The sequence below is a fragment of the Oryzias latipes genome, chromosome 21, assembly GCF_053564925.1.
Source record: "Oryzias latipes strain Hd-rR chromosome 21, Olatipes_Hd-rR_3.1".
NCBI classification, from domain to species: domain Eukaryota; kingdom Metazoa; phylum Chordata; class Actinopteri; order Beloniformes; family Adrianichthyidae; genus Oryzias; species Oryzias latipes.
The window spans coordinates 13,210,628-13,225,292 of record NC_136257.1 but is presented as its reverse complement, the minus strand read 5'-3'; the positions used below and the strand labels follow the sequence as shown (position 1 = coordinate 13,225,292).

Genomic DNA, 14,665 nt, shown 5'->3' with positions numbered 1-14,665 from the left:
ACCTTCAGTGTTTACCTGCCTTTAATTCAAAAATATTCTAGGAAAAATGAACTTTACTTTCCAATTATGTTTAGATTTAAGGATCTAAATTTCTGGGGTAAGAAAACTTTAAATACCTTACTCCAGTAATGTGAAGAATCAGTCAGCATCCTAGAGACTAGCGATAAAATCTCTGCAGGGGAAGAGCTTCGTTAGGGTTTTGGTCTCAGCTGTCATTCGTGTTATTTGTTGTTTCCTACACAATAAAAAAATAAAAATTTACCAAAGCAGCTTTTACCAGGAACAACATTTACAGTGATGTACTTGTGTCGTTGAAAACACGCTGGCGGGCCACAAGCTCTCTGCTCAGAGTTCTTAGCAACGGGGAGGGGGTGCGGCCTGCTCCACAACTCAGAAATGAATTTTTAATAAACTCCTGCCGCTCTCCGGAAACCATGTGCTAGAAAACGACACAGGTTTTTGATTTTGGTCAAAAATGGCATCATCATAACGAAAAGACCACCGGGAACGCTTTTAGGAAAGATCAAAAGATGATCGGAGTTCACACACACACTCTCTCAAACACACATACACGCACACACATTTTGCAAGGAAGGTGGGACCTAGGACCATCTGTCCCCTGCCTCTTCCCTGGTGGGGGGTACGGGCCCCTTTGCAACGGCGGCTGTGTCCCCGGGGTGCCGGCTTCCTGGGCCCGGCGGTGCTCTCTCCGCGCGGTGGGGGGGTTCACATTACATCTGAGCCGGGGGTGTTCGTGTCCCTGGGGGGTGGGTTCTGGTCCTTGCTCCTGAGTGCTGGGCCCCGCCAAATTTCCAACTGTGGCCGAGCCTGGTCGGGCCATATTTACAACACCCCTTGTGGGCCCTCTTTTTTCCCCGGGGTTCCCCCCTTCTGGGCGGGGGCGGGGGGCCCCTGCCTCGCTCCTCCCTGGACCAACCGTGGGCCGGGCGGATGGCTGTCTGGAGTGCGGAGTGGGTCTCCCTTGGGGGGTCCTGGCTCGTACCTGGGGTTGGGGCGGGGGGATGCCCGGAACTCCTGGGTGGTGGTGGGGTGCTCGTCTGGGGCTGTGGGCGTCCTTCTCCGGTGGGGCCCTGCGTTGGGTTCTCCCGGCGCGGCGGGGGGGCTGCTCTCCTGGTTGGGCTGGGGCGGCGCCCTCTTTCCCTCCGTGCCTCCCTGCTCTCTGGCTCTGGGGGCCTTGCGGCGGCCCTGCTGGCCCTGGCCTGGGTGGCGGGCTTGGTCGCCCGGGCGGCGGTTGTTCCCTGCCGGTTCCCGTGTGGCGTTGGGGGGATTCCGGCTGCCGCTGCTGGTGCGGTGGGGGTCTTGGGGTGGGGATGGCTGGGCACTCTCCCTCCTTCTTTTCACGTTCCACCATCCATTTTAGAAGAACATAAACACTCACCTGAGCACAGGTGTTAGCTCAACAGACTGAATGACTGAAATATTTCACACTAGTTGGTTTTAAGGCATAAGTATGCGTGTGAACACTATCTGTTTTGTGTACATGTCGACAGGTGGACATTTTTGCAACTAACAGGTGTGTTTATAACATTTGAGTGTGTGTGTGGACAGGCTCCGCCCTTTTTTTTGTTTTTTTTTACATTTGAACCTTACCATAATGATTAACAACCAGTAAACTTGTTGCTTTATGCTGCTTCATGGTCTTATCCCCCTTCCCCTCCTATTATCACCCCCTACCCCCCCTCTCTCTAACGTCCCTCTCTCTTCTTCCCCTCTTTCCTTTTCCGTCCGGACCAACACCAAAGATTTTCAGACATGTTTGAAATGAATAAAGTTTGGCCTCAATTACAAAAGGGGTTTATTCAGACATACCTTTGGTTTATCTGAATATTTATACCCCCTCTTGTTAAAGTAAAATATGTCCAACCCAAGAGGCCCTCAGCTCTCATCTGTCTGCCTAGCTGTTGGACAGGACAAGTTAAAAAAAAAAAAAAAAAAAAAAAAAGATGATCGGAGTTCGTCTTTGAAATACGCTCTGTTTCTGGATTTAGTTGTGTATTGTGCTTCCACTTCTTATCAATGTGTTAAAGTCAACTCCTGACTGTTTTAATGAACCTGAGCTCCACACATCTTACACAATTACCAATATAAAACCCTTTGAGACAACTACTGTGGTAATGTTATAAATGAAATTGAATTAAACACATAGGCTCTCTAAATTGTTTGCTAAACAAAACTGAGACTTCCAGGCTGAACCAGATGATTTTTTTTTACATATATGTAGTTATTTTACAATAAATAAAAATCTGTTTTTTAGCATTTTCACCCTTAATCTTGTTTTACAGTCTAAATCCTAATATTTCTCTGGAATGACACATTGCTCTATAGTGTTTATTTAGCAGGACATGACTTTGTGGTCAGGTGTGCTGTGTCAAAAAAATGTGCAGACTTTACCGCCTCCAAAGATGGGTCCAGGAGCGGTTCCTGATCCTGGAATATTTGTTTCAAAACGAACTCTGGTTCACTTCAAACGAACCAAATGTGTCCAATCTGAAAACGCCTATAGATTTACATATTGTTAGATGATATGTTAGATATGTTATTACTGATTTAATATTTAGTTTAATAAAGTTTAATATTCTTGATCTGAAAAGAGCCAATTCAGCAGGGATAACCAGAACCAGAAAAGTTGGCATGTTATAAAAAAAAAGCCTTTCTTTATCCAGTGAAATGCACTGAGTCTACAGTCTAATGGAGCTCCGAGTTCTGAGCGACAAAAGCTCCTCCTCCTCCTCCTCCTCCTCCTCCTCCTCCTGCTCCTGCTGCTGCTGCTGTCCACCACCGAGCATCTTTCACTGCAATTAGGTCTGGAATGTGACTTTCTGGCTGAGCCGTATCGTGGAGACGGTCTGCAATAAAAATGAGCGGGCTGTTTCCCAATTCATGTCAGCCAAAGAGTTTTTCAATATGAATATTTGGTTTATCAACAAAAAAAAAAGATCTAAATGACATTTTGGAACAACGGACACACTTTTTGTGGAGGTTTGATCTTAAAAAAAAAAGTTTCAACATTTAGTATAGCATGTCACTCAAATCCCTCTTTATAAAACTTGTTTCTATATTTTTGCTGCTCTTCTACATAGATCCTTGAAACTGTGAACAATACAGCTATTTCAATACTTTAGTTGCTCATAAACCACTCTGCCTGTTTCTTTTGAATGAACACGTACCGTTGATTCTCTAAATGTCCTTTTAACAGGTGACAAATCTCCTTTGTGCTGATTGGTTTGTGATTGCAGGCACCGCCATCCATGGTCAGCACAGAGCAGAGGCAGCATGCTGAACACGTCTTCCTCTCCTTCAGGAAGTCCAAGTCTCCTTTCGCCATTTGCAAGCACATTCTGGGTAATTTCCACCAGCAGCACATTTATTTAAGCATTCACCATCATTTTAAAAGTATTTGGTGTTCAGATTTACACGTTGTATAAGGAAAACCATATTTCTGTTCCTATTTGATGACCTTCTCTTGGTTGCTCATTATTCTTCTGGTCTCTTTAATGGACACCATTAAATCCAGGGCTGTTGAAGCTTTTCCAGAAGTACTCCACATCATAAAGGCTCACTGTTTAAAAAAAAAAAAAAAAGCTTTTGTATTATTTTTACTATTGCGAGGGAGTTTTAGGGCCAGTTAACAAACACTTTTTTTTTTTAAATTACATTTTTAAAGTCGTAAATTTACGAGAAAAAAAGTAATAACTGTTAATTTATGACTTTATTCTCGGAAATTTACGACTTTAAATCTCGGTAAATCTTGCTTTTGTGAGATAGATTTCCATTAGTTTTTTTTTTTTCTGGATTTGAAGCCAATACATTTGTTGAGTATCTTTGTTATGGACAATGTTACGGTAAAGAATAACACATCAGACAAAGCTGAGATTCAGATCTGATTCATAAGGTTTTTATCCAGTTTTTACAACAAAATAATGGAAAATTAGCAAAAGAAAACAAAAACTAACCCAAATGGCAAACTTTAGAAATAGAACCATATTTTTATAAAACTTCAATATTTTGAATATTTTCATAGTAAAACTTTGGCGGAAAGGCCCACATTTCTGTGAACTGACACTTTTCTTAATGTTTAATTTCAGTGAAGGATCAACTTTTTCCTTTTTGTCCATCAGAGACCAGCAAGGTGGACTATGTGTTGTTCCAGGCGGCCACAGCCATCATGGAGGCCGTGGTGCGGGAATGGATCCTGCTGGAGAAGAGCAGCATTGAGTCTCTGCGAGCGTTCCTCCTCACCTACGTCTTGCAGAGACCCAAGTATGTAAATCAGCAAACATGGGACTGTTACACAGCTGTGCTGTGTTTGAATCTTTTCTTAAAGTTTCAAATGCGTGTTCAGGAGTTTCAAAACAAAACAAGGTTTTACAGACTAATGTGAAAATGAGCGTCTGCATATAAAAGAGGCAATCCTCATGACTATCAATGTAAAAATGCTGGAGTTGGTGGTGTTCTTGATAAATCTCTGCAAGCCTTTCTTTTAGGATGTAGATTACTGTCAAAGTTGTTTTTTTCCTCCATAATGTGGGCAATACTTGACCTGCATTTTTACTAGTTTAAACGTAACAAACTGTTCTCCTCCTCCTCTTCAGCCTGCAGAAGTATGTCCGTGAGCAGATCCTGCTGGCCGTTGCCGTCATCGTGAAACGAGGCTCTCTGGACAAAAGCATCAGCTGCAAAAGCATCTTTCATGAAGTGGGACAGCTGATCAGCAGCGGGAACCCCACAGTGGTGAGAAAGACGGCCCTCAGTGATGCACGAGGGCTTTCAGTGTCTGCACATCATAATCCACAGGATGGGCTTTCAGTAGTTAATTTACCATCCAACGAACTCCCAAAATCTCCTGTTTAGCGTTTATTAAATGTTTCCTTTAAGAGAATAAGTATCAGCTATAGAGGAACTATGTTGTTGCTTCAGAATTAAATTCAGATTAATTTGTATGTATGTCACAGTGAAATAGTTCAGATTATTAAATGTAAACATTAGGCAAAGAGAAAATAAGTAAACACAAACTTATTTTTTAAAAAGATGATTATTTAGTAGAAAACAATGCAAACTCACAAGGCCAGTTTAAAAAAAATGTTGACTAATGTGGATGATGAAGCTTGGAGTGAAAGTTAAGAAAAAGACTCAATTTTTAACATTTTCTTTATTTCACCATAAAGACTATATATGTGTCTACTATGGCTTAAAATTTTTGGATAATAACACTTAAAGCCAAAAAAAAATGAAATTCCATTTTTATTATCACATTACCGTAATTTTCGGACTATAGAGCGCACCTGTTTATAAGCCGCACCCATGACATTTTTAAAAGATGAAACATTTTGTACATACATACACACCTGTCTATAAGCCGCATGTGCCCACATTGAAACGTGTTGTAGATTGAGGATGTCTATGTGCTGACACCGCACGCGTGTGTAAGAAGGAGGGAGCGCTTTAAAGGCCCGTACACACCGGGACGAATATTCACCAGGCGTTATTCGCCAGCGTTTTTCGCCACGTTTTTTGTGTTCACACCCAGGCGATTTTCGCTGACGGTGAGCCGAGCGAACATGCAATTTCATTCCCTGACATTAGATGGCGCTTAATGTAAAAAAGAAATACTCCTGTACACAAGGTGGCGCTGCGCAACTTTACGCTTCTTAAAGTCGCTTTTCACTCAGAAGAAGAGAGCAAGTATTCACGCGCTTGTCAGAATCATACAAAGAAAACATGAATATTTCAAGCATCAGTAGCTCCAACTGGTGCTTGGTTCAGGGATATTTTAGAATGTCCGTCATTATTTCTTCGCGGCAGTGTAGACGCTACTTGGCGTCTATCTTCTTCGCTGCTATGTGTGCTCAGAAAGGCAGTTTTGTGTTTGAGCGCCCCCAAGTTGTGTTTTACTGTAACTTCAGAAGTTCCAGACACGTGTGGAAAAGCGCCATTCTCATTGGTCGTATAGTTTTTGACGCGGCGCGTCAAACCAAAAAAACGAACCCGAGGCGTTTTTTAAAAAGTGACGCTTTGACGCATGAAATTCGTCCCGGTGTGTACGGGCCTTTACTCACTCTTTTTGCTCGCGCTTCTTTCTCTTACATACGAAGCGTGCTGACACACATACACATACTAATGCTACAACACCTATATAGTTGGTTCATAGTTAGATAGGTAGTAGTTAGTTGTTACTGTTATTTGTTAATCAAGAATACTGCTTTGTAATTATTACTTGATGAAAAATCCCACACCGTCACAGCTCTATTCCAAACAGTGCCTGTGATGCGGCAGCAATATGGTAGTAACAGCACTAACAGCTGATTAAAAAAAAAAACATACTGGTAAAAGTCACTGAGAGAGAGAAAAGAAAAAAAAAGTCACTGAGAGCAGCAGTAACTTATAGGCGCGCCTCCTGTGCACTGAAACCATGGAAGTCTTCCTCCTCAGTGTTGGATTGGAATAGCGTCAGATATTCTTTGCCACTCTCTGTGCCCAGCCTATTTGGAGTTCTATGCTTTTGTAAATATTAGAATTAAAATCATGGAAAAGATTTCAACAAAGACCACCCTTGTTCTTTTTTCTAAATACTTGAACATTTTTGTTTTTTTAAATTTAATGCATTACAATTCAATATGTGACCCCTTTGATTCTCATAATCTTGTACTCCACTAGAGGGCAGTGTAGATTTCTAAATCCAGCTCTGAGACAGGAGAAGACCAACTGAGTGTCATTTAAGCTTCTAAAAACACTGCTTGGACTTCTGAGTCAGGTCAAGAAAGCTTTCAGGAAAAATCAGTTTGTGTTTTTGCAGATTCTTGCCCTTTGATACAGTTTGACAAGATAAAAAACCAAAATTTGTTGTGTAGTTGTGTAGAGTTATTCCTCATAACCTTCAGACATAGATCACTGAGGGTGTTGACTTTTTCAAATCCTTCTACCCATTTGATCTGATTTGATCTTCTACCCATAATATCTGATCACAGCCCAGTAACGCTTCAAATGGCAATAGATCAGAACCCAGTAAACAAGAAACCGAAGATTTAATCACAATTGACAGACAATATGCCATATCTCCTACACCTGATAATTACAACAAAAGGTTGTCTGTACAGAGTGAACTTAATTTGCTCTATACAACTGTGACTGTGAAACTACTAACACAACTGAAACACAAATATTATGAACATGGTGAGAAGACTGGAAAATTATTAGCCCAACAAATTAAAGAAAATATAGCATCAAGACTAATTACTGAAATACAAATAAATTCAGGGCAAACCACCACAGATTCAAAAGTAATTAACGATGTGTTTAAACGTTTTTACTCCAAACTTTACTCCTCAGAATCTAAAAAAGACCAAATCTTAATAGACAATTTTTTTTGCAAATATTCATATGCCCACAATCAGCTTAGAAAAGAAAAAGTTATTAGACGAACAAATTACAAAAGAAGAAATAAAATTTGCAAAGATCCAAATGCCCAGGTCCTGATGGGTTTAGAGCAGAGTTTTATAAAATGTTAAAGGATCAGCTTGCCCCACTGTTGCTGCAGGTCTATAATGAAGCCTTATCAACAGGACATTTACCACCAACTTTATACGATGCTAACATCACATTAATCCATAAAGTTGGCAAAGACCCGACCGAACCGGGATCTTACAGACCAATTAGCCTTTTAAATGTAGACAATAAAATACTAGCTAAAATATTAGCTAGACGCTTAGAAACCATTCTTCCAACTCTTGTCTCCAGACACCCGTAACCCTAAAAATGAGGGGTTGAAGATGCTACTCTCATTGGATGCAGAAAAGGCGTTTGATAGGGTTGAATGGGATTTTCTCTTTTCAACCCTGTCTAGGTTTGGCTTTGGACCTAATTATATCTCTTTGATAAAGTTACTTTATGCCGATCCCAAGGTGTCAGTACAAACAAACAACATTTGCTCAAGTCCTTTTTCTCTCCAACGTTCAAACAAGACAGGTCTGCCCCTCATCTCCCCTTTTATTTTCTTTGGTCATTGAACCCCTCGCCATGTCCTTGCGTTCCTCTAGCACCTATAAGGGGATTATGAGAGGAAATGCAGAGCATAGAGTGTTTTTATACGCAGATGATCTGCTTTTGTACATTTCAGACCCTCTCACGTCAATACCTTCAATTATGACTATCCTTTCTAAATTTAGTGACATATCAGGATACAAGATTAATATTTCAAAGAGCATATTGTTTCCCATAAATTTCAGCAATACAAACTTGAATATACTGGCATCTTTTCCTTTTGCTGTTTCGAACAATTTCAGATACCTAGGCATTAATATAACAAAAGATATATCTGGACTTTTTAAACAAAATTTTTTGAGTCTCTACCAACAAACAAACAATTTAAGCGTCTAGGTAATCTACCCATCTCATTAGCTGGTCGTGTAAATATAGTTAGAGTCAATGTATTGCCAAAATATTTACTTCTTTTCCAATGCATCCCTATTATAATTCATAAAAAAAATTTTTTTTAAATTGATTCTCTTATCTCGTCATTTATTTGGAACAACATTTTTGGGAGGATTAGAACTACCCATCTTTAGACTGTATTATTGGTCCTGTAATATTCGATGTATGTCCTTCTGGGACGGAAAAACCAGACCTGACTGGGAACGGTTGGAAAATCAAGCTTTCTTCCCAAATACAGTAAAGTCACTGCTATATTGTACATCAGATCTTTCTAAATTTAAATGTCAGAACCCAGTTGTATCTCAGTCCCTTAAAATTTGGTCCCACATAAGAAAACATTTTAAATGGAATTTTTGTTCAGTACAAATGCCATTGACCAACAATCAAGCTTATAAATTACTATCACATGATACATTTAAACAATGGGCTCTAAAGGGATCCACTTAGTAGCACCCTTCATGTGAACGTTGTGGACACGCTCCTGCCTCACTGTCCCACACATTTTGGGACTGCAACAAAATCAATCCTTATTGGACAAAAATATTTGAAATATTGTCTTTAATATTTAAAGTTAAGTTTCCATTGGACCCTATAACAGGATTATTTGGAGTGCCAACTACTGGAATTTGCTTAAACAGTAAACAAAAAAATGTCTTGAATTATGTTAGCCCATTGGCTAGACGTCTAATCCTACTTAATTGGAAATGTAAATTTCCCCCAACACATCTTCATTTGGTAAGAAACATAATGCAACACTTAAATTTAGAAAAGATTACATTTTCATTGAGACGGCAAGAAAACCTTTTTTATGAAACATGGCAACCATTTATTGATTATTTCAACAGTATATAGACAAGTCAACCTCTATTTAAACACGAAATAGTAAAATAGCAGGGTTTTTCCTTTTTTTTTCTTTTCTCTTTATCTTATGTTTTTTTTGTTTCCCTTTTTTGTTGTGGTTGTTTTGATATTGTACTGTCTGTATTGTTTGCTGAAAAAAAGAATTAAAAAAAAGAAGGGATTAAAGGAAAAGCTGGAACAGATGCTACATTGAGGTCCATTTCAGATGCAGGACACCCAGAAAAACAAGAAAATAAGTATTCTTTTAAAATAAATTCTTTTAAATAAGGATGACATTTTGAGGTTTTTTTGCTCCTCCTTCACGCTTAGCAGCGTTTTGTGTTAGTGGTGTCACAGACATGGCTTTGTTTTGTCTACTCGGACGACTCTTGTGAGTCTGTGTCACTTGTGTACAACACAACCCTCTGCTCTACAGCAAACTCTGGCCTGCTCCATTCTGACCGCTCTGCTCAGCGAGTTCTCCAGCTCCAGTAAGACCAGCAGCATCGGCCTCAGCATGGAGTTTCACGGCAACTGCAAGCGTCTCTTCCAGGTGCGTTTCCTGTCCCACATTTCGCAGGATAACTCTATCTTACATTTTTTTCCATCTAAGCCTTTTTCCCCATCTCCTTACCTACAGGAAGATGGCCTGCGTCAGATCTTTATGATGACCATGGAGGTGCTGCAGGAGTTCAACCGCAGAGAAAACCTCAACGCTCAGATGTCCTGCGTTTTCCAGCGCTTCTTGTCTCTGGCCAATCAGGTGCTCAGTTGGAACTTCCTGCCTCCCAATCATATCCTTTTTTTCTACAGAAGAGTTTTATTGCTCTCTCAAAGTAAGTGGAATGCTGTAAAACGGATTTCTCGCGTTTTGTTTTACCTAAGAATGTGCTCATCCTCAAATAGCGCTCAGTCTGTAAATGAAGTAAAGGATTTTATCAGGTTGGAGATTAAGGAGCGTGCATTCCATGCTTGTTTAGTCATGTCTTTGAATCTTTTTACTCGAACATCTACATGAAATGCTGACGTTGGCCATTTTTGCTTTGTAGTTCCTCTTTTGTACACACATCTTTGATTTATTTTCAGTCAGTTGCATTGTTGAGTAAACTGAAGCTCATTACGGCTTAAATCCTGGCTGCCTGGCATCCTCTGGGCCCGTCTGGGGGGATCTGGAGTGAAGCTCGGTGCCAGCCAGAGCCCTGTATCATTTTCAAAGAGGTGTCTGTGTGGCCGGCCCAGCATCGTTCCAACAGCACACTTGTGAGGCTCCCCTTGGCATGCCGGGCGCGCTCAGTTTGATGTGTGTGTGTGTTCTCCGAGGCGTCCTTTCAAGTCTAAGAGTAGCTGGCGTCAATTTTTAGATAACAGTTTAAAGTCGCAAAAGTGCTGAGTGGGTTTGAAACCAGAGAGCAGTTAAGGAACCTCTATGTTTTGGGTTGAGGCAGGTGGCAGTTTATTGTAGCTGGAGGACATATATGGCATCCACTTTGAAAAGTGACATTTTCTTGGATTATTGTAGCTGCAACCCAGATATTTTGGGTGTTTTTGAAGTTTGGTTTGCAGGAAGGAGTGAAGTGATTTATAGGTGTTGAAATCACTGACTCTATAAGAGCGCCGGACTGAGTGAGTGTGACATCACCCACAGAAAACAGTTTACCTTCGGCTCCAACCAATTCAGTCGCCAGTTTATTGATGATAATGACGCTGCCATGTTGGAACTAGAAATAGTCAGTAAGCAGTCTGAGTAGGTCTGAGTATCCTTTTTTTTTGTCAACCACTCTCACCAATCAGGAGTTAGCTTGACCACACCTCTACCACCTGAAAGCAGGGGTCTGGAGAATCTGTCAATGAAACGTTTTGAACATTCTCTAATTGAGACATCTGATTGTCAGTTTATAACTTGAATAACTTGCAATAAAAAAAAAATATCCAGAAAAAAAAATTGAATTGGCAAATATATGTTAAAAAAAGAAGGTAATAGCGCAAGAATAGTTATCCTGACAAATAGAATGACTGTTTATTTCTCTGTAGATGTTTATGGGACCAACGCGTTCTTCCTTTTTGGAACGCCAGGTGGGAGGGGTCACTAAGTCCAGTACAATAGATGAGCCAGAAGAACAGCTCCCAAACCAAGTCTATATCATTTAAAATACACTGTGATTTCAGGTCATCAACTCTCAAGCTACATGCACACCGGGCATGTAGAAGGCGCTAAACATGGGTTCTTGAACGCGCTTTTAACCCAGATGTTTACTCTGGACAAGCAGGGAGGGAAATCGTTTTTTTTTCTTCTACTGTTTACTAGTGCACTCTTGCGAAGTCTTACGAAATGTTGAAGCGATGCAAATCTTGTCACTCTTACTCCAGGCCTTTTTTTTCTTCTTTACAGCTCTATGCAGACATATGAGAGACTTGGAGTAATTTAATTCCAGCCAAGCACAAAGCGCAATATTAATTTCTCCTCTGCAATCATTTTTCAAATGGTTTGTACTTCCATGAATGAAAGGGGATGTCATCCATTCATCACTACCAAATTCAAGTCCCTGATTAGTCAAAGTTTGACCTGGTTTACTTGCAATGCGTGTTTAATGGCTGTTTTTGATACGTAGAGCTCAACAACCGTCATGGAAAGTTGTGTAGCTGTGTGTGAACGTGCGAGTTTAGAAGCCTGAAACGCGCGTTTATGCGTGTTTACATAGACTTTTCATTGGAAGTAGCCACTTGAACAAATGTTGCGTGTTGTGAAGGTAACTTTACTTTAAGTTGATTCAAAGCTTTGTCAATCACCAGCAGATCAGCTCATAAAAATGTAATATTCTATATTTTTGATGCTTTATGCATATAGGTTTTTATTTGTAATTTTAATATTTCCTATGACCTTCAAATCAAACTATATTTATATAGCACTTTTCCTATAAAAACATAACACAAAGTGCTGAAACAAAACGAATAAAATAAATAATAGACAAACAAGCAGAGGAATTAAAATAGAGCCCTCTCCCCAGACCTACACACACACACCCCCACCCCTTTCACACCTCCCACCCCCTAGCTGATGGAGATAGACACTGGGAAATAAGCTGAGCACCAAAACAAAATGTTGGTTGTTGGAACAATAATATTTGGAAACTCCCTCTCTGTGAATAGCTGCATAACCAGCCAAATGGAGCATGATGGGTGGGACCAGCCTCACCTCAGCTAAGTGGTGAGGCAGGTCCCCATCTAGAGCTGCAGTGGCTGAATAGCAGCCGACCCAGAGGGACAAGATACCCCTGAGGAAGATATAAAAACTGTTAAAAGTATCTTAAAATCAAAACCTGGAGCATATGGGGAGCCAATTCAGGGATTTTAAAATTGGGGGGATGTGGGCCCGCCTCCTTCTCTTGGTGAGAACTTGTGCAGCAGAGTTCTGGAGAAGCTGAAGGTCCCTAATGTTAGTTTTTGGAAGACCAAATAATCAATTCTACTGATGATGAAAGCATGCATTAGCAGTTCCATATTGGCAAAGGAGAGTAGTGGGCGGACCCTAGACCAATTGCTAAGGTTATACAAATCAGTTTTAACAGTTTTATATGACGGAAAAAAATAGCTTAGAGTCGAAAATAACACCCAGCTTTCTGACTGTTTCTGAATGTCTTAATGAAAATTCTTTCAGCTTCAGAAACGGTTTCTCTCTCTTAACTTCAGGACCGATAACAGTAATTTTTGTTTTTTTTTCTGGTTGAGCTGCAGAAAATTATTTGCCATCCATGATTTCACCTCTAAAATACATTTAAAAAGTGCTTGTGTCATCAGCAGACATAGCTATGTACAGCTGGGTATCATCAGCATAGTTATAGAAGCTGATCTTCAGTGACATGAAAGGTACTTTAAATTGAATCTATGATAGTTATTTTACAGTTTATTTTGCTGTGAAGGGTGACTTGAACAAACCACACACTTTTTAGACCCACACAGATTCTTATGGGTATTTAGTGACTGCAGTGGGGGAGCCAGTTTAGCTCATGCTGGTTTGCGGCGCCTTCCATCCGTGAAACCCGAGTTCGACTCCGGGCTGCTCCCTGTTCCCTTCTCTACCTCTGCTGGTTCCAAGCCCGGTTTGAGAAGGTTGCGTCAGGAAGGGCATCCGGCGTTAAACATTGCCAAATTTACCATGCGACTTGTGCGCTGTGGCGACCCCTGATGGGAGAAGCCGAAAGTAGAAGAAGGAGTGACTGCAGTGGGGCTCCCTCCTGGCACTTGTTGCAAACAAATAAAGCCGTTGTCCTTGAGTTTCCTGATGTTGAGTTGTCATAAATGTTGTCTACTGTCTCAGCCCATAAAAATAGCTGATGGCTTCCTGGATCAAGTAGCATTCTCCTTGAAATTCAGCGTGTGTGTCCGAAGTCTTAAAGTGTCTGCGCTCTTGTTGAAAAGGAGAGCAGATTAATGCTCACGCCTGGGGGGAGAGGCGGGGCTTCAATGAGTGTGCCCGCCTGTATGCGAGTGTTACCACGTGCCCGTGCCGGTGCGAGTAGACTCGTATGATCGAGATGGTGGGGGAGGACTTTCTAACTACAGAGCTGACAGGGGCCTTCTCTCACAGAAGCAGACTTCAAGCAGTTCAGAGGGTCTTCCAAAGGAATCCAGCAGAGGCAGCATTTGGCTCATCAGTCTTCTGACTCGACCTCTCTCTTCTGTGACACACAGAAGGCTCCCTTGCTCTCTGGATGAAACTCTTCACTCACCATGGGGCTTGGCTCTGGCTGGGGTCGTGGTCTGGCCTGCAGGCTGTGGCGGCAGTCAGGTGCTGTAAACGCCACAGCTGTCTCCGTGATCCTGCATTAACCTCTGTTTGTGGCTGCCGTCTTTGGTATGCAGAGTCCTTCTGCTCCAAACCGTTTCAGGGAAGATCAGTGTGTTTCCGCCATTCCTGTGTCCTCCACAGATCACCTTCGCTTCAGTTTCAGCTTAAATCTCACCACAAAATTTTCAGAAGTTAAAGTTTATGAAAATAAAATAATAGGAGCAGATTTGACTAATGTTGCAAAGTTTTTCTGAACAAATCACAAAAAGCTTGGTCAGTCATTTGAACTCTGTAAATAAAGAAAAGAGGGCAAATTATTTATCATACCATCAAACTATGTGCAGCTAGGTCAGGAGTGTCCAAACTCTTTGCAAAGAGGGCCAGATTGAATGAAGGGAAGATGTTTATAATAACATTAAATGCAAATTAAATTAACTTTTAACTATATTTTTTGCAGTGGGGTAGGCTTTTCAATAGAACAAAAACAAATTTAAATGAATTTTTACCAAAATTACTTTGAATTTCTGATATGTAGACCAGAAATAAAAGAAAGTTTGTCTAAAAAATAACCTTTTGTCCACATTTAATCTG

The 14,665-nt window shown here is 40.9% G+C and overlaps 1 protein-coding gene across 1 annotated transcript in view; it reads left to right on the top strand.

Moving 5' to 3' along the window:
* Positions 1-14,665, top strand: part of xpo4 (exportin 4) — a 71,524-nt gene that overhangs the window by 3,648 nt on the left and 53,211 nt on the right. The window contains exons 2-6 of the mRNA XM_023950593.2: positions 3,258-3,363; positions 4,140-4,281; positions 4,614-4,752; positions 9,725-9,841; positions 9,929-10,082. Of these exons, the coding sequence (XP_023806361.1) occupies positions 3,258-3,363; positions 4,140-4,281; positions 4,614-4,752; positions 9,725-9,841; positions 9,929-10,082 (658 nt within the window). The remainder of the gene's footprint in view (positions 1-3,257; positions 3,364-4,139; positions 4,282-4,613; positions 4,753-9,724; positions 9,842-9,928; positions 10,083-14,665) is intronic.